We start from the raw sequence: 19745 nt of genomic DNA on the forward strand, positions 1-19745 counted from the left end.
TAACACTCCCTACACTAATCCCTAGCACACAAATACACTGCTGTTTGTAGTAAAGATTGGTTGTCCAGATACTTCACCAAATACCAGCTACTCATAGATTTCACTATCCACAGCCGGTGGTTAAGTATATTCCGGATTTCATTTCTCTTAAGATCTTTGGGAACCATGGGGCTTAACCTCAAATCAGCCATCCTTGGTTCTTTATTTAGTTCTACACTGACACCCTCTGCACTGGGGTTTTAACATTTCCTGGCAATGTCATGTAGTATGTTACATGCAAAGAACATCCTGTTATATTTTCAGGCATCTTTTACTACCAATCAGGTATGCATAGTTACTGAAATCTTTTCAAGAAGTCAGATGCTTTTGCTGTGTCATTGTGGAGGATCTCTGTTGTGCCCTGGCCTGAACATACTTCTGGATTTGGAGTAAGAAAAAACCAATTTTTTTTTCTTCTATTCATCAACACATTAATAGTCCCATTTGAGAATAAGGATGACTTACAGTCAACATGAGCATAGGTATGTGTTAGGCCTCTGCCCATTAGGAAGACAATGTAGGTTGCTTTTCTAACCATGGAAATGTTATCTAGCCAGGCTTTCTGCTTAGCAGTTGCATAATAGTCTTCCAGTTAATCTGTGTTCCTCAAACATGCAACTGAGAACTCCTACACTCCCAAACTCAACTTGAAAACTACTGGCTCTTGTACTGACTTTGAAGTCTGGCAACCTCTTCCTAAATAAGAAGTGATTTGGGTATGCTATCAAAAAGACACACTTAAACACAGTCTTCTCTTGAATCTTCCTAGCTATTTCCCCCTTTTCAGCTATGATATTGAAAAGCATAGGGAATGGCAGTCAATGTTCCCACAATGACCTCATACCAACTGCTCTCACCCATACTTTTGGTCTCCACTCTATCAGCCTGCAGTGCTGGTTGGTGGTGTGCAAGACAGTCAACAAGAACTGCGTCCAACTGAGTCCAAGCAGCATTTGGAGCTCCAGCTGCACAATCTGGCGAAACAAAGGGCCCTTACATTATCTCTTCAAAGCATCTGGAGAGATATCGAAGTTGAAGATCTCAAGCTCATCATTCAAGCTTTGTTCAGCTGGAAGTTCTTGCACCAAACAGCAGGTTTTTGTGCAAAACTGCACTCTGTCAAAAGATGTTGGCTCTCCTAAGTAACGGGGCTCACGGAGAGGGCCAGAAACAGCACACTCCTGTTTATGTACAAGTGGAAGAAACTATCTCTGCTACTTGAAACACCTGCAAGTGCATTATCTGTCTGTATAGCACTTGGGTAGCTTTTCCCCTGATCAGTGTAGCTTCATTTTAGAGAACTGAAGGATAAAAACTCTTCCACAAAGCATGTGGCCATCTATTCCTCTGTCACGGAAAAAGCTTCCAGTTACTCATCTTTGTCAATACGTCCTTCCTGAATATCCTCTGTCTCTCTCAATGTAAAACATCTCTCTCAATAAGTAAATTGTGAGAAATAAAGGGACTGTTTCATCATTTGACAGATAATAGAGGAAAAAAAAATCACGTATACAATGCAGCAACAAGCATAAACACTCTGTATTGTTCTCTGACCATTCACTTCATTTTGAGTTACAAATGGTTACTGGTAGCAGAAAAGGGAGGGAGATAAATATACACAATGAAAAACTTTCCTGTTTCATGAGTTTAGTTGCAAATCCCAAATCTTTATGGTTGAAAGTAACTTTTCTTCATACTAAATTTGGAATGCCTAAAAGATGTGGGAAATCTGTTCTCCAGCTTAATATTAAACTGAAATATGATCCTTTGGTCTTTAAGTGGGAACATCTGTTAGAAAACTATGCTGGTCAAAATTTATTAGCTAATAAAGACTATAATGAATTTCCACAGTTAGAGAGTTACACATGTTTTATATAAAAGAATTCATGACGCTACAAAGCACTCAACACTTAGAGCAAAGGCAAATATTATTTTGTAAGGCATGAAGGGAGATACATCATCGCAATTTAAAATAAATTTTATGGCAATAAAATTACATACTTTTTTCTTTTAAAATACAGAGCCCAATTAAAATATAGCCAAACCTAAACTGTCAAACTCCTTAAAGCAAGAGATCAGACAATTATGTCAAATATGTTTAATTTTTTTCAAAGTAACTGATGGCAAAATAAAATATTTACATCATGTCATATTGTGTAAACATGTAACTGTACAAAGAAATATACATGCAAAATAAAGCAAAAAATTTAACTAAAACAATAAAGGAAAATAATACACAAACATAATGATATGAGGTTGGTACGAATACACGTCCAGTTTCGAAGTCAGTTGTTTTCTTTTAAAAAGTTTCTGTACAACTTTACAAAAAAACCCCAAAAAACAAACAAACAAAAGAATAAATAGGATACAGTGGAAGCCACAAAGCTCAAAACTAACCCAAGCTAGGTTATGGCTTAAGACCCATACATCTAACTATTGTGGGATGTCAGCGTGGTTTCCTTAAACATGGCGTTTCACACGAACATAGATGACAACACACCCATATGAACTCAGTGATGCACAGAAAACCACCTCTATCTTTTTAAATAGCTCACGTTAATATTACTTCAACCTTTAAAACAGTTACTAAGACAATTACATTATGTGTCCAGTTCTCCTCATCTGACCACTACTTTCTGAACGTATTCTTCACCAAAGAGCACAAAATTAATTTGTTCATTTCACAGAAAGAAGTAAACACAGATTTGAAAATTCTAAAAAGTAGTAAGTATTGAGACTGATTTGGGGAAAGTCAGACTTTGGCATTTTAAATATAATAATAAATTTTAACAAGTGTCACCCTACTTCTTAACCAGTTTGACATTTGGGATACAAATCTCTCTCTCCTGTTTTTTTTTTTTTTTAAACAATACTTAAACCTGACTAGTCTTGACTAAATCCTATGCTAACCCTCATCTTAAACTAATAATGACAGTGTGGTACAACACACCCGCCCCTGCCCACCCAGAACCCCCAATCACACAAACAAAACCATAAAGCTCGCCGTACTAAGTATGTGCTTTTTCTATATATTTATTACAGTTACAACAGAGGTCCTCATAAATAGTTGCATAAAATGTTAAAGCCACAACATTGCACATGATATGAAAGAAAACAAAATCCCAAATGAGTGCATTTACAGTATTACATCCTGCTGTATACTGCTTGACAATTGGGTCAGCAAGCTGGGCACCAACCCAAAGTCCTTTTCTAGGGAGACAGTGAGTACTGACCCAAACTGAAGACCCGCACAGTGGTATACCACCATTTAGGAAGGAGGGGGAAAAATGGATAAGAGGAGGGGGAAAAAAAATTACAGATCGAAGGCAGGTAACAGTCTATATACAAGTAAGGCCTACATTTTATCAGAGCAAAACATTTCCTTCTATTTGTATGCAAAAACTTTGAGGTTGGATGCACTTAAAAGCAGAGTCTGATCTCAGTGCACTGCTACGTGAGATACATACAGGCGAGGCAACTGGAAAGCTCTAGGACCAAGTGAAAATCAGATGTTATAAATGAAGGCCGTACCAATGGGCAGCCATTTTGGTGAGTCTTCTCCAGGCATGATTTGATTTTTTGTTTAACACCAGTGCTTTGAACATAGGCATTTCTTCCTTGAATAAATCTTGAAAACGGTAGCTAAGTTCACTTGCAAAATTCAACTCTTGTTTATTAAAAAAACTATTTTTTTTTTTGCAGAAACCTGAATAAAATACTGTTACTGTATCGCTTGTGACTGCTTTTTGCAGAGTACAGTGCTATTGTCCTCCACCCCCGTGAAGTCTGCATCACCAGTCCCCCACGCCGCCCTGCGCGGGTCTCTGTGGAATGCATTTGCACACGAACATTCGCTAGCAGCTGGTTGGCTTGGGGTTTGCTTTCCTCAAAATTCAAGTCAACAGCTGATTGGCAGAAGGAGTCTATCTCCAGTCTGATTGATTGGCAGGAGGAGTCCATCTCCGGTCTGATTGATTGGCAGGTGAAAGAGAATGAGAGAGAACTTCAAGCAAGGTCAAACTCTTGGCAAGAGCCTGCTCTGTAAGAAGTTTTTAATGCTACGGATGGGTCGAACATCATTCTGGTGTTTTCGCCGCTCAATGAATGAAGTCAGTCTGGATATATCAATGCTGTCAGCACTTTTGCTATTCCCCAGCTGCAGCCATTGCTCCTGGAGGGCCAGTGCAGCCGAAGGACGCTTAGCTGGGTCATCCTGAAGTAGGAAGCATACAAAATCTTTGGCCTTCTGGCTAACTCCTTTGAAGTAGTCATCTGGGAAACTAAAGTCTAAGCGGCAAATATTCAGGCAAGTTTCCTCTACACTTTCATCCAGGAAAGGAGAGACGCCACTAAGAAGGACATATGTGAGCACTCCAATGCTCCAAACATCTGAAGTGAGGGAAACAGGATTTCCAAGAATAATTTCAGGAGCTGCAAACTCTGGGTTTCCAAGTAACTGGTGGATATAATACGTGGTATTGAGCTGGACTGCGTCTCCAAAATCAGCCAGTTTTATTGTTGGCTTAGTGGAACTCTGGTCCACCAAAATATTTTCAGGCTAGAAAACAAAAGCAAAAGTTAATATGTCTTTTTTCAAGTCGGTCTAACATATATTAAATGCTCCAACATAACAGCTTCCCAACCAGTGTGGTCAGCTCTACAACACAGCAAAGAACTGCACGCTACAAGGATTACTGCTGAAGGCCAGCTCTGCAAAGCTCTGAGGCAGTCTTACCAAGGCTTCCCCCAAACCAACTAGCAGGCAGGTTCTTGCCTACTACAGCATGCAATGCACCTGCTTTAGCTGCTGGCACTATAAATTTTGCAGGAAGTATAGTTCTGCCAGATTATACTGCAGCTGTTCATGACAGCAGCTTTGCAAAGTTTCACGGGAACCTGTGTTTGGGAACTTAAGCTTAAAGAACAGCAACTACAAAGGGTGAATAAAGCAACTGATCTATTTGTTTTATGACAGAGACAACAAAACCCTTGCATTTCAAGACTGGAAAACCTTGTTGGAATTTGCATGATGCTTTCAACAGAATTCAGTTTTACTTGGCGATTCTTTAATGGAATGCAGCTGTACAGATGGAAGACAAGCACTGTTAGGAGACTGGCAGCAGCAGATCCTGTTGGATGTACATGACTTCAAGAGAACTGCCCCACTACTGGTGAGCTGAAAGAGGAATTATTTCTACAGTTTTATTTCTGAAGCTACTGCAGCTATAGCTGTAATCTCTGCAAAGTAAGAGTGACTTACAAACGACTAGTTTTCAACTGGTTCATCTGTATGTACCGTGAGACCAGAAAAAGTACTGGTGAACTCTGTATATCACTAGAAAAAAAATTAAATTTTGGGTCTCCATGGTATAAAGACCCAAAACTGGTTCTGCTTGGAAAACAGAAATATATGGAGGGAAGATTCAGGCTCTTCTTGCTTTTTCTTACCATGACCCCATTTGTCTAAAGAGACTCTGCCTACAAAGATGACTTGTCAATGCTAAAATCCCTTATTATTCATATACAGGTGAAGAAAAGTGTAAAGAGTAAGTTTTTAATTAATATTCACATTAAGACCTTGTCATATAGCTTTTCCTACTAAAATGCATCAAATCCTTGTGGCTCAAGTAAAGTTCAAAGGGTAGAACAAAGGTCCAAACAGGTACCATTCACATAGGTATCACAGCCCTCAAAGTGAGAAGATGAGAAACATATTTGCAGCAAGAGAGGAAAAGTAGTCTCTTTCACAACAAACTCCATGCTTCTTGAGAAAGAAACAGATTTCTGCTGCAAAGTTATCAGAAAGTAAATAAATAAATAAATAAAAAATCAAACAAAACTGTTCCTGTCAGCAATTATTTCCAGCACAAAGCACCACACAGGGCCAGGAAGCTATAAGGAGAGAGCACAGGGAGCTGAAAGTTTCTGCTTTGCTGGCTAAGAGTAATCTAAAAACTCTGGAGATGGAGCCCCAGCCATACCGTTCATACAGTCTCAAAGCAATTCACAGTTCTATGTTCCCAGCTGTGAGTTTCCAAGAGGAGGGAGATTTTTATGCCTGGAATGATGCACACTGCCAGGAATCCCATTCACACCTCACCTTTAGGTCCAAATGTGCTATTCTGCAGTTATGAAGATACTGCACAGCTTCCAGAATCTCTCCCAGGTAGAGTCTAATCTTCCCTTCTGTGAGGTTTCCCCATCGCACGATGTAGTCTAGAAGGCGACCCTGGTCAGCCCTGTTAGAATTACAAGGGTTATATTCTGGATAAATCTATATATCAGAACCAAAAGGAAAACCTAACAGGTTATAGACTACAGGAACAACTGTAGCCTGCAGCACCTAGAAGACAGAGGACTATGGTATGAAGAGGAGATTTCATATCAAGCTACCAGATCACAACATTCCTAATTTACTTGTGCAGCCACTTGATACAAAATAACTGCTGGACCTTCAGGCTAAGATAATCATCCACATATCAATTTAATATCTCAATTTGTTTCCTTCTGAGTAATAAACTAAACACTTTAGTAACAGCATTAGACAACTACAATATTTTACTTATGTGCTTTCAAACTTCCATGAAATCTTAGAGCTCCTTATTCATAAACCCCTAAAAATGCCCCAGAAACTCTGAAGATTTTACAGATAATGTTAAGAGTTCACACACATTTCTAATACTAGTATGTAGTTGGTGGAGGTCTCAAAGGTATCGATAAGGCCAATGAGCTGGGGATGCTGGAGATTCTGCATGACTCCAAGTTCATGGGTAACCTGGTCTCGCTTCATCAGCTTCTTATTCACAAACTTAGTGGCTACTGCTCGCTTGGTTCCCTTCTGGTCACACTTCTTAACGACAGAAAATCTGCCCCTGGAACACAACATCGAAAGGAAAGAATTAACCAAGAGAATAAGGGCATACTTTTACTTGAAAGATATACTGCAAGAGAATCTAACCTTAGATCTCTAATAAGCTACCCTTACAGAGCAATTCCTGGACATAAGAGTTTTCAGTGCATGCACCTACTACAAATTGTGTCTGTATAAACCTGACAAAGACCTGTTTTATCACAACTGCAGAGAACTCAAGTCAGAGCAATATCCAGTTTCAAAGGTTACCACTAAATTGGTCAACTGTATTTTCTACGTGACTTATTTTGCCCATTTTCAGACTTTTTTCTGTCTGTAATTTTCATAACCTAAATAAAAAAAGTTTAGGGGAGCTTCACTGCAGAAGCAGTGTCAGTCACTGTAAGGTACACTTAAAAAAAAATCCCTTAATCTATGACACCACTTCAGCCTAACTACATTCTGTTTATGCAGTGCCATCTAGTGCTGGTAAAACTTTTGCTTCCTCATTTCTATTTAATCCAATGCAATTCTGACCTTTTAGGCTCATACAACAAGTATTTTTCAAGGAGAATTTAATTTTTGAAAGAGAAGTATTTTGACATAGACACACAGAACGCACCTGCCAAGCTCAGCCACTTCACTGTAGTGGGAATCAAAGTTGTCTTTCCAGATTACCATGATCCCATCACTTCCAGGACCTAGGGAAAAAAAAAAAAAAAGAGTGGGACAGTATGTCCAAGATTCATTATACTCAAATCTTAAACTAAATTGTTGTCATTGTAATCAGTATGTTGTTTCAAATGTTTGCAGAAGGAGAAATTTTGATTTCTTATCCTGTTACGGAATACATTTCAGGAAGAATTTGCCTCAGTCAGACTGGGCCCTATCATCTTTCTTTTGAAGCTGTGTCCATATTGAAAAACAACTCAAGGCCTCATATTGCCCATCCTCTTGCAGCTCAGAAAGAAAATTATTTCTGTAATCAACTACTTCATTGATAGTTTTTAATGACTGCTACAGCAACAGAAGATAAGGAGTATTCTTTACTCTTTGCACAAGGGCTGAATACAATCAAATGGCAAGTCAGTTCAAGTCTGAAAGACTAAAAAATACTTTTTTCAAAGCTTGAAGTTGAAACCTTACTTTGTGCAGACTTAGAGTTTTCATTTTACATTTATAGGCAGGGGAAATGAAGGGTAGAATGGCCCCAGAAAACTAGGGCTGGAACTTCTCCGTAAAAGTAATGGTAGAGTTGAGTAGGACTAGCAAAATACAGCTGCCTGTCCTTTGGAGTCTAGTTTCAGAGTAACCACAACATACCAAATTCTAGCTTAGTTTTGATGGAAAAGTAAACACTTGCTTTTGGACAAGGTCAGTAAGACCGAAGACTGTGTCTGAAAGACAGTAGTTTAGTCTACAAGACTTCCGTGACTCTTGATTCTGGTCAAATCAGTTTTAGGCTTCTGAACTGGTGTTGGAAGGACACTCATTACAGGAGGTCCTTAAAGCACAGTTTTACACTGATTCTTATCCATCAGGAGCTTTTTACTCTCCCAACTAGAAAGTTTCCTTGGCTGAGATACTATGTTAATCCCTATATGACACAGGGTGGCAGCAAGACAAACTGGATTACACACCAAAGCAGCCTGGCCAATGCAGCAGAACAAATTCTATAGTGGAATTAATTCAGGTACAGTGGATACTATATGTACAGGAATGAGTACCCTTGGCAAATTGAGGGAAACAGTAAAAAGAAAAGGCATCTTACATTATATCTCGTAATCAACAATACACCTGCCACTGGAAAAAAACAGTGACCAGGTCGTGTAACAGCTACCTTAAAAAGTAACTCTATTTTTCATGAAACATTAGTATAAAGATAAAAATTTAATTTTCTGACTCCTTTATATATTGCAGCACACTCATCCTAGGGCTTAACTACTGTCTGTCTTGGTCAGTGGGCAGGAAGTGCCTGGAATAATCACCACCTCAATGCCTTGGCAGTAAGGCACTTACTGTGGCTGCCAATAGGCAGAGCTCGGAGTGGCAGCACTGGATATAAACCCCCGAAAATTTCAGATGAGATTTGGAAGGGACTTAGTTTTCACAGTCTAGTTTAACATTCCAAAAAATGTCAAAATTCTTTGAAAAAAAAGGGAATAAGGAATGTATTTTGGAGAGGTTCAGGACAACCGTAAAAGTCCCCATATTAGCTGGGACAGATGTACAAAGACAGAGAGCAGCACTTCATATCTTGTTTTCTTTTATATGAGTCAATTTGAGACAGACCCATTGCAGTTAAAATCTATGAATAAATTCTCACCAGTGGATAAATATATGGGCCTCTCCATGGTCTAAAGGATCTAGTCAGCATCAATTAATTATGACCTGCATGTAAGAAAGCCTGCTATCCTTCTGTCTCTCTGTGCTTTCCCTGTTTCTAAAAACAGAGAATCTTGAACACTTAAGAATAACTGAATGTACAAACATGCACCAAAACTTATCATTATGTCATCAAACACATAAAATAAAAATCTTTTTCCCCCTTTGCTGTCTGCCTCCAAAACAGAGGCATTTTTCATCTTTGCAGGTCTCCTTTTTGTTCCCTCACAAACAATCAGGTTGCCTCACTTCAGGTACTGAAATCATGCAGTGTAACTGTAGATCAGTGATGCAAAGACAAGAACTCATTTTATGTTCTCCTAAACATTGTGGCTGTACAATTCTAGTAAAGGAAAATTTAAGATACAGAGTAATGCTACTCTTACCTGTACACTTCAGAAATTACAAGTTAGCATAATAATATTCATTGAGATTAAACTAAGAATGCTGATGATAAAATATGATTTTGAACTAATACTGGCAAAGTGAATGCATGTTGACAGTACTGTGTCAGTACATAATTTATGTATGGACCTCTAATCAGTTACATTCTAAAACTGTACCTCTTCCTGCTAAATCAAGCAATATATCACAGGTAAAAAGGCTTGGTATGATATTGCTTTAACAAAGGGATGCCCAAGGGCTGAGCTTTTCTTTTTACTGTTCTATGGGTACTAGACACTTTGAATGTAACTAGATTTTTTAAAAAAACAAAGAGACAGGCCTACCTAAAACTCGTAGACTGGCGGAAGATGAAACCGAACCCATATCGTTTGCAGCTATACACGTGTAGATACCATCGTCTTCTGCAGTGACGCCAATGATTTTCAGCGAAGCCTCTCCTAAGTCACTGGGAAACACAAGGGCATCTGTTAACTTTACATTAATTTTGCACACCTTAGGATATGAAAACTAGACAAAGTTAGATTGATACTGTTTATACTTCTTATTCTCCAGCCCTTATCTCTCTCTGGACGAACATTACTAACCTTGTCCTTGCCATATCAGAAGTGTCTTCCAGATGTGAGCACTTTGTGTTCATCAAGTGCCTTGGAATGTCCTACAGATTATTAGAAAAACATCCTCACTGACACTCTGTCTCAGCATGCCCCAGGTTCCATTGTGTTTGAAAATTAAAGTGCTTTCCCTATTTCTTCCAGCTTCCTTTACCTTCTTCAAGTTATGAGAAGCTGTATCAACACAAACGTCCATCATGGTTCTTTCTGAAAGGTTTGTTTCCATCCCTAACTCCCAGCAGATATCAGCTGATCTATCGTTTGTACTTTCAGAGCATTTACTCCTTGTAAGAGGGAGCTTCCTCTTCAACACAAGAGGCACATTTCACAACTTTGGAGACCTCAGAATCTGGGAGAATGAGGATGGGAGGAACCTAAAAAGGACTTAAGTTTTCCCTGTGCTTCAGGGCAGCAACAGCAATAAGCTATGTAAGACCATAGCAGAAAGATTCTGCAGGCTCTTCCTTAATCTTTCTCACTATTCAACCAGACGTTTTATTTGATGGTTTGTCTTTAAATGTCTACTTAGATCTTTCTCTGTGCAATTAATTTCTAGTATTCTTTTGACTATCTGCCATGGACATGAACAGCAGGTAATTTAATTTGCAACAGTCTCTTACAAATGTGAATACTTGGCAAGTTCTCCCTACACTTTACAGCTCTAGGCTCAAAACAACCCTAACATTGTGTTATTTTTTTCCACAATAATGCATATTTTCAAGATTTTCTATCGTTCTTATTGCTTTCCTTTGGATTCATCTTAGTTACTTCAAGTCATTTTACCGACTGAACTAAAAACTATTTGCCACGATCTTCACCACACAGGTTTAGGAGAAAAAAAGAAGGTAAGTTTAAGAAACATAGGAAGATGACCACCTTCCCCAGCTCAAAGAATAAGTCACGACTATTTCTAAAAATCTGTCAGCCACCGACAACATGATTTACTGGATATAGTTCTGTAAGAGTAATGAGTAACAGTGAATTAAACCTAGCTAATCTAACTCTTACTTATCTCACAACAGCCCTGGATGCAGTAGCAAAGCTGCCACACTGCCTCTGTCACTCCATTAAAAACAAACAAACAAAAAACAAACAAAAAGCAGGAGCAGCAGGAAGTACAGAAAAACAGTATAACATGCCATCAAGTTTTCATAAAAGAGCTCTTCATTCTGAATTAAGGGCATACATGACATACTTCTTCACATTGAAGTTACTCAATAAACAAAATTTTCTGTATTTAAAAGAATGAAAGAATGCTTTTTCAGAAAAAATATTTTTCACCACGCAGTTTCCTATTCCAAAATAACAGTTTCTCTTACTAATCAGGTGTTTGAGTTACCAGTTATTCTGTAAAGTTCTATCATAGCAAAGCTAAAACCAGGCAAAAATGTTAATATCCATGTTTCAAAAATAAAGAGTGACATTGCCACCTCAGTAGGAACCAGAGGCTTTTCTTTGCAAATTACTGTAGTGTGATCTGAAAGCTACTAAAGGAAATGAGGGACTGGCAGGATCTGTCACTCTCACAACATCCGGCATGTCACAACATACTGTTCTGTTTCAAGCACCAGGTCAGCATGACAGAAGAACAGCTGTTGCAATAGTTAATCAGAAATAACGCATTAATTTTGTTTTTAAAAATCAAGTAAATATGACATTTTGACACCCCAGCCATACACAGAAGTTACACAACATTTCAGGAAAATCTCAGCTGTGAAATCTCCCTCTCTGTCTGAGGGCAATCCTGTCTTCATGCCTCATAGCCAAAAGCTGCCCTGCACCAGGACAGATAGAAAATACAACTGTTTCAGCATTTCCTGTTGAACATTGCACAAATTACTGTACCTGTATGAAATGCTGTGATGACCGTCATTGCTCAGTGTGTTATGATCAGGACCTTTCCAAGTAACTGAAGCCTTGGGGCGACCACAGACTTTACACCTAAGCACGATGGTCTCTCCTGTCTCACATGTTACCTCACTCAATGGAATTATAAACTCTGGGGGAACTGGAAAAAGAAAATTAATGGTATTAGGTAACTGAAGTAAATACATTTAATTTCTATTCCTTGTGCTCTTTCTTTTCTATTAGACAAAATAGCAGGGCACTCTACATTTCCAAGATGTATCCATCCCTCTACCGTTGGAGCAGATCCATGCTTAGGCCACTTGGTGAGGCTCTGCAGAGCTAGTAAATTTTCCTCTACATGAACTTAGACACAACACTGCTGCTATGCCACAGACAACTGTGAAGCCTACCATGGTGAACCAAATGCCCTGTTTATGGCAAGCTGAGAAAACTCTACTGGGTAATATTTAAGGATGTGCCCAGCTAGGCTATCTGTATATCCAGCTGAGTTTGCAAAAGGGAACACAGAACACTTCATCTACCGAGGTGCTGTAGTGGTTTCCCTTTTCCATGGGTGAAACTCAGAAAGTTTGGTTCTGTGTATTATGCCAAAAATCCAGTTTGGCTCTGACCCCAAAGGGCCACTGTCTTTGTCCTGATTTGCCTCTGTACTGGAGAGGTCGTGAACATTCCCTCGGGTGCAAGGTTAAAAACAAAGTAGTTCCAACTCCAGGCCTTTTTACTTTGCAAATTCAGCAAGGCCCAACTTCCATACAGTCTCCATACAGAACACATCATATGGTCCTTGTGTTTTATGTAGGTTTAGATTTGTGGAAAAAAAAAAAAAAGTTCCTTAAAAGGAAATATGACATTATTTCATTCTACCTTATCCAAAAAGAGCCTGTGTACATTTTGATACAATGCCCTCAGTTCCCAACATAACTTGTATCAAGCAAATGATGTTTTAATCAAATTATATTGACTGCAACTTCTAAAAAATTAAAGCAACTTACCATCATAAATGTAATTGGGGTTGAGAAGCTGAAAAGAAGAAATTACAGAATTAATGTCCTGATAACCTTATAATAACTTAAAGAATGGCAGAAAACCAAGTACAGTGATAGGTCAAAGTTAGTTGTACCCACAAAAATCCATGAAACATCTAAACATTATTCAATAATTTCTGCATTACTCTTTTTTTTTTCCTGCAGTATCCTTTTGTTGTATCATGCCTGCAGGTTCAAAGATTATACCTTCCTGTTTTCAGAAAGGTCCATTAAAACCACTGTTGTCTTTGATTTCTTCCTGTGAAATTCTGACAGAAGAGCTACTTTAAAGAAATCCAAACCCAACAACTTTCGGAAACTACTACATCTGTGTAAGACTTACCTTTACAGAAACCTTGTTGGCAAGTCCTTCTCGGGATTTGCGGTAACCATTTTCTAGCTTGCCTTCCCTTTTGCCGTCTTTATCTTTTTTCTCAGATTTCTTCCTTAATCGGAGTGCTGTGTGCCAAGACGTTGACTTCCTGGACACAGAATGTGAAACTTCTATCAATCTTTTTCATGTTATGTGCTATACTATCTATTTTCAAAGGTCATTGGAAAAGTATGTCAAAATGTTATTTCTATGTATTACAGTATAGTGAAATGAAATTAAGTATTACATGAGATGCCATCCTTGCCTAAAACTGTCAGCAAGCTAGTAATGTAGTCTGTATTTCAGTATTTCTTGAAATCATTGCTCAAATGGCAAACTTTCTATATGAAAATACAAACTGTCAATCAAACTGAGCAATGGTCAGTATGAAACCCATACCAAATACAGGCTACAGGAGTTTTATATAAAATTTCAGTGCTAAGAACTTTGATATAATTTCTTCCATTGCAGATTTGAGAGAGGTCTTCTGAGCACAACCAGTTATTTTTATTTTCTTTGTGGCTCAAAGTGGAGATCTAGGAACTCTGAAATCTTGTTTCACTTGAACAAACATCCCCTCCCTGTTTTCCTAGACAATGATGTCTAGACTGGTAACTCATTCTATTAAATAAACCATTGCTGCTCTTAGATCAGGCATTCTTTTCCCAGACGACTGGGCTATTAAACTTTTTAATAAAGAATATGTGCTTCGGGGATCTTTCTTACTAGCTTATATTTTGAAATTTGCTAAGCGACCTCTTAAGTACTCATTCTGCTTGTTGTTCATTTATTTCTCAACGATCACATCAACTTTTGGTTTAGAAGGTTCAAAGCCTTGCCTAAATTGGAAGTTTTTCTTTCTCCTCCCCTTCTACACACACCCAGGCACTCACTTGATGGTTCCATCAGGGTTGTCAATGATGACTGCACTGGTATGCCCCAAGACATAGCCGGGAATCCAGCCCTCGGCTGCGGGGCACTGATCAGTGGCGGCTCTGAACACCAAAAACATGTTCTGTTGGTTGCTGGCTAGAATCTGCACGACCTCTCCTTGGTAGACATTTATCTCATCCTCCTTCACTGCCGTGTAATCGTGTGTCACCAGCATGGTGGAGATATTGCTACTGCTGCTACTTTCACTCTGCAAGTGTCGATCAGAAGCAGAGAGAAGGGGGGAAAAAAAGAGAATCAAGTTTAAAGTTCGTGAAGAAGACTAGCTGTTCTTGGCCTGCTACATTACCTGCATAATCCACACAGTTTAAACTGTAGTCAAAGAAAAGAGCAACAACTTCTCTTTTAAAGCTGCCTGTGTCTATTTTTCTTGTGCATTAGTTTGATATTTGAATATCTTCACATACCACTGCTGCATAAATTGATTTCCATTACTTTTACTCAAGATTATTTCCATTAACTAAGAATCAGTTTATACATAGATCTCAACTCATCTTCTTTTCAAGCCCAGACATTGAACCTCGCATCTTCATCAGGCAACAAAACTATAGTACAAGTATGCATGGTCTTAAAAGTGCAGTTTCAAAATCAAAATCATTACCTCATAAACACTGAAAATTCCGACAACAAAAAATACATACAGTCTTCCCTAACTATTTGTCAGATCTCAGACACCAGCCTTCTGCACACAAAACATGACAAGGTACAAAAGAACAAAACAGGCTTTTGACAGTGTGTCTCAAAAACATAGGCTTATATGTGGTTGAATCTCTATGATCTGGTTTATTCCTTAAAATGCAGAGGATGAGGTAAATTACTGAAATAAGAAGTGATAAATTTCTTGGTCAAAACAGGCCCACTATACTATCAGAATCACTTCTAATTGATTAGTGACTGTGATAGCTGAGTAGTGTTGGTTGTTTATCATACACTTTCAACTACTGTTCATGATCCTCACTAAGCATTTGTAGAAAGCTAATTATGGTGGATCAGTTGTAATCATAGTACTTTAAAAAAAAAAATCCTTGTCCTGACCATAAATTCACTAGAAATTATTATTTTTTAAAACTAAGACTTATTTTGTCCATTTGCATGTATTCAGTATATGAGGTTTAATAAATGGCAGTGAGAAATCTGTTACAAGATTACATAACCTTCTCCCTTGATAAGTTATTTCCTTCTTGAAACAAACTAAAAACAAACTGGATGGCCTACTAATGATGTGACATGAAGTGCGTATGTGTGTGCGCGCCTGTCTTTTGTCTCTGTTTTTATTTCAAATTGTTTCAGGTCACTCACTACCAGTGAGGGCTCACTATTGCTCATTAGTAGCTGAGCTGAAGAAGGAAATTAGTACACAGGTGTAGCTGTAGACTCCTGTTGCCTGTATAGCATAACCACGTGTTGGCACCGTGTATGCGCTAGTAGAAAGCTTGGCACACAGGATTAAAAGAGTGTAATCTTTTTTCTCAAAACTGTGAAATATTTCTCCCCTCAGTGTTGAGGAGATGCAGCAGGTGTCAGTGGACAGTGTGGTACACTGGAAGCCCTGAAAACCGCATTCTCTTCTAATCTGCTAATGGCCTTGAACAAGTCACTCCACCTCTCTGTGCCTGTGCTTCCCTATGAGTACTCTGGTTGAGAAACCAAGAGATTTGGAAAGGAACAGTTTCAGATTACTCATTCATAGCACATTCAGCACACTGAGGCTTGGGTTTCCAGTGACTGTACATTTTATTCTAGCTGGACTGTTACATTCAACTGGGTGATCCAAGTCTTTTTTTTTTGCCTTATTAGGATGATGAAGCAAATGCTACTTCAGAGAGAAAGATCTTATCATGGATCATACCTCTACTAAAGGATATTTACATTAATTTCAGATGCTGTTATTTCCAGCAGGAGAATTTGTTTTTTCTAGTTTAGAGGACTGCCTGCATGCCTTTTCGTACTTACAAGCCCATTCCATGATTCAGGCAAACTGGGCATAGCCAAACTGAACAAAGTAATTTAATTTTCAGTCATTATTTAAATTAAGATTACAACTTGCTACATTCTTTTACCTAGATGAAAAACAACTCTATTCAGAAAAAAGCTGCTTTTGTTAACTCCTCTTGTTACGCTTACAGGGGGAGATGAAGGGAAGAAGCAATCTCAACCTAAGCACCAAACCCTGCCCCACACACTATTCTTGAACATACTGCTTCTAAGCATGCAGCAGAATTTGTGTAACTGAAAGACTGGCCTTTCTGTAACATAGTATTCCTTTTTAACATTTAAGTCTTGAAGGATCATATTAAACTGAATATTTCTTATTTTCAACAGGGACAGTTAAATCTGTTAAACAAACAAGTGTCTGGTAACTACTAAGTGACAAATGTTCTTGAGAATGTGTTTATATCAAGCATTCATTCTCACCACAGAAAGGTAGCCTTCTCTTCTGCCTTGCAAGGAAATAATTATTCTTGCACAGTTAATGTTTTTCTGCTTCAAGTTCTGCTTGTCATCACTGACCTCAACTATGGGATTAGAGAAGGAGCTACAAATAAAATATAAAAAATTCCTCCCATATTCCACAGTTAGCAAAACCTATTCCTGTTTCTTCTTTGTAGAAGTAACTTTCCAAAAGTAATCAACCATAACCATATGCACATGTGGTTAAATCAAAATAAACCTTCACAACCCATTTTCTCTAGCTTGTTCAGTGTGGTGTGAAATCTTGCTGATTGGTCTATAAATGAGGTTATAAATGAGGACTGATGGCCCATCTCAATTACCAAACTAAAAGACACAGTTGTGAAGCAGAAGGCGTGCATTCCATGATTACCTCTCACAGTGAGATAAAAACAACCAATGTTGTCTTTGCTGAGATAGTACCAAAATCCAAATGTTTTGCAAACTCAGTGCCATCCCATCTTTCCCTCTCTCTTTTTTTTAATGGAACAACCTGAATTAATATTAGGCAAGTCTTCTCTGCATATAAAAAGTACCACCATCTTGATTCATATACTATGCAGTAAGTGAGAAATACTCAAATTACCCCAGATATTATATTACATTACATCACATCACATTTTGCTAGACAGAAAATAAACACAAGACAGAGCTAAACCAAAAAAAAAGCTGAAGGAAGATTGGGATAAAAATACAAAACATGCAAAGCATAATTTTTTTCTTTTGAAGCTATTATAAAAGTAAGTATAAGAACTAGGAAGTCAAGAAAGCATTGTATGTTAAACAGTTCTATAAAGATAAGCATGCATTTAAAAAAGGTCCAGCAAATTAGGTCATTTGTAAAATTGGTATTGCATACTATTTGTGAGAGAGTGGAAAGACAAACATTCATGAACACGATGCTTAGTGAGAGAAAAATCAAATGCGATTTTAAAAAGAAAGGCACCATAACCTGCCTACCACATCCATGGCAAGAGCCTCCCACATTTTTGCTTTATATTTGCACATGCCCCTGTAATTGCTGTGTTGCATTCCTGGTGGATGTTAGACGTTATTACAGGTAACGTAGATTCTGTTGATACCCCAGATTTCCACACAAACACACCAAGTGCATACTAAGAAGCTGAATCTCCAGATACCCTAAACCGGTTCTTCTTAACAAAGGAAAGAAGGCAAGTGGAGCGGGTATTTGTTTTGATTGTAGTAGAAAGAAGATTATTTTAGCTAGGTTTTGTTGGTCTATTTTGAGTGGATTGCAGAAAGCTTCCTTGATCAAACATAGGATTTAAAAAGAGAATTCTGTACAACAACTAAGGCTGAAAGGAGAGAGGGGAAAATAAATTAATAAAAAAATAAAAATCAAGTAGCCCAGGGACCGTAGATGTCTCCACGACAATGGTGGCAAATTTGTGCGTGAAAGGGAAAAAAAGCCCCAAGGCAATCTGCCAAACTCTTGAAGTCAGGTTTAAGTGCTGGCACAATGCATACCCCAAGGTGCTCTGGCTGCCACGCTTCAGCATGTTAATTATGTGCCTTCAAATTAGAGACGAAAAAAGCAAGGACAGCGAGTTAGTAGTTATCAGCTTAGCGACTTATGTTTTCAGCAGAGGCAGAAATTGCATCTAATGTTAGCAGTTGCTTTTGTGTCTGTATACATAGCTATGTTCGTATGTATACATACACAGAGAGGTAGACACTCTTGTTCTTTTTAATGTGCAGAAGATATTTGAACAGTTGATTATTTCAGAGCAGTACAGCACTGGAGAGCCAGAAGTTAGTACGAAGAATGATGGCAACGCACAGAAAGGGAGCATGGGAAGGTTTTAGAAGAGCTCGCAGGACAGAGGTGCTCCGCTCTTACCCCATTACTCTGGGTGGAGTGAACTGACTGCTCGCTGGTCGAGGAGCATGTGCTCATGCGGTCTGTGTCCTTGCTGTGTGAAGGGGGGCGGGGGCCCTGCCGCTGGAGGGAGTCATTGTCCCCAGGGAAAGTGAAGGAGCCAGGGCGGCTGGCAGGGGATGCTGGGATGGAGCTCCAAAAGGAGCCCTTCTGCAGGGGGCTGCTGGGTGGAAAAGTTTCCTTGCCAAAGGGAGAAGGGAAAGTCGTGGAGAGAGGAGAGTTCATTGGTGAGATGGCCCCTGGCCTTGGCTTCCCAAGCGTCAGTGATCCTATGCTGTTTCTTGTTCGACTGTCCTCTGAGCTTCCACGTGAGTCCTTCTGGGCTCCATCAGTTGAGCCAGAAATATTTCCTGCTGTCTTCCTGGGACTTTCAATAACTTTCATCTTGGGAATCTGTTCAGCTTCTCTCTGAGGACCATCCGGCTCTGCATTGGGAGGGTGCCTGTCTGGCTGGCTCAGGCCAGTTTCTAAGGAGGTGTTGTAGTGTGGCAGGGAGTGATTGTGAATGGACATACCTGACATCTTGTCTGCCTCTGCTTGGGCCGAGGCTGCAGAGGAGACCAGGACTGGGGAATGGTGTCTGACAGGCTGGGGGATCCGGGATGGCCGGCTACGGCTGGAGCTGGGGATGCCACTACAGCTGCTGGGGCCGCTGCTGTTACCACTGCTGCTCCCGCTGCCGCCTCCACCACTGCTGTGGTTCCTCTGGTACTCGATTGGGGACGTCAAGGCTGCAATGGGGGCGGGAGGGGAGGCGATCGGGGAGAGAGAGGGCAGGAAAGGGAACAGGAGCAGTTTAAAACAGACATGTTTACTGGCAAAAAGGGGAGTGCTGTTCAAATAAATTTCCATAACAATGCTGGTCAAGTCACTTTTCTATATCTCA

General features: G+C 39.2%; 1 protein-coding gene across 2 annotated transcripts in view; it reads right to left on the reverse strand.

Moving 5' to 3' along the window:
* Nucleotides 1–1890: 1890 nt before the first annotated feature.
* TRIO (trio Rho guanine nucleotide exchange factor) overlaps nucleotides 1891–19745 on the reverse strand; it is a 178903-nt gene continuing 161048 nt past the window's right edge. The window contains exons 47-56 of one of the 2 annotated variants that reach the window (XM_029965287.1): nucleotides 18821–19590; nucleotides 14451–14698; nucleotides 13528–13666; nucleotides 13152–13179; nucleotides 12136–12298; nucleotides 10003–10124; nucleotides 7512–7590; nucleotides 6711–6911; nucleotides 6140–6278; nucleotides 1891–4597 (exon numbers count right to left, since the gene is read on the reverse strand). In XM_029965287.1, the coding sequence (XP_029821147.1) occupies nucleotides 4055–4597; nucleotides 6140–6278; nucleotides 6711–6911; nucleotides 7512–7590; nucleotides 10003–10124; nucleotides 12136–12298; nucleotides 13152–13179; nucleotides 13528–13666; nucleotides 14451–14698; nucleotides 18821–19590 (2432 nt within the window). In that variant the 3' untranslated portion in view covers nucleotides 1891–4054. Of the gene's footprint in view, nucleotides 4598–6139; nucleotides 6279–6710; nucleotides 6912–7511; nucleotides 7591–10002; nucleotides 10125–12135; nucleotides 12299–13151; nucleotides 13180–13527; nucleotides 13667–14450; nucleotides 14699–18820; nucleotides 19591–19745 lie in introns of those variants that run through there. The other variant, XM_029965288.1, reaches the window with a different exon arrangement.

This window comes from Manacus vitellinus, unplaced genomic scaffold (assembly GCF_001715985.3).
Source record: "Manacus vitellinus isolate BGI_N305 unplaced genomic scaffold, ASM171598v3 scaffold_96_pilon, whole genome shotgun sequence".
Classification (NCBI taxonomy): Eukaryota; Metazoa; Chordata; class Aves; order Passeriformes; family Pipridae; genus Manacus; species Manacus vitellinus.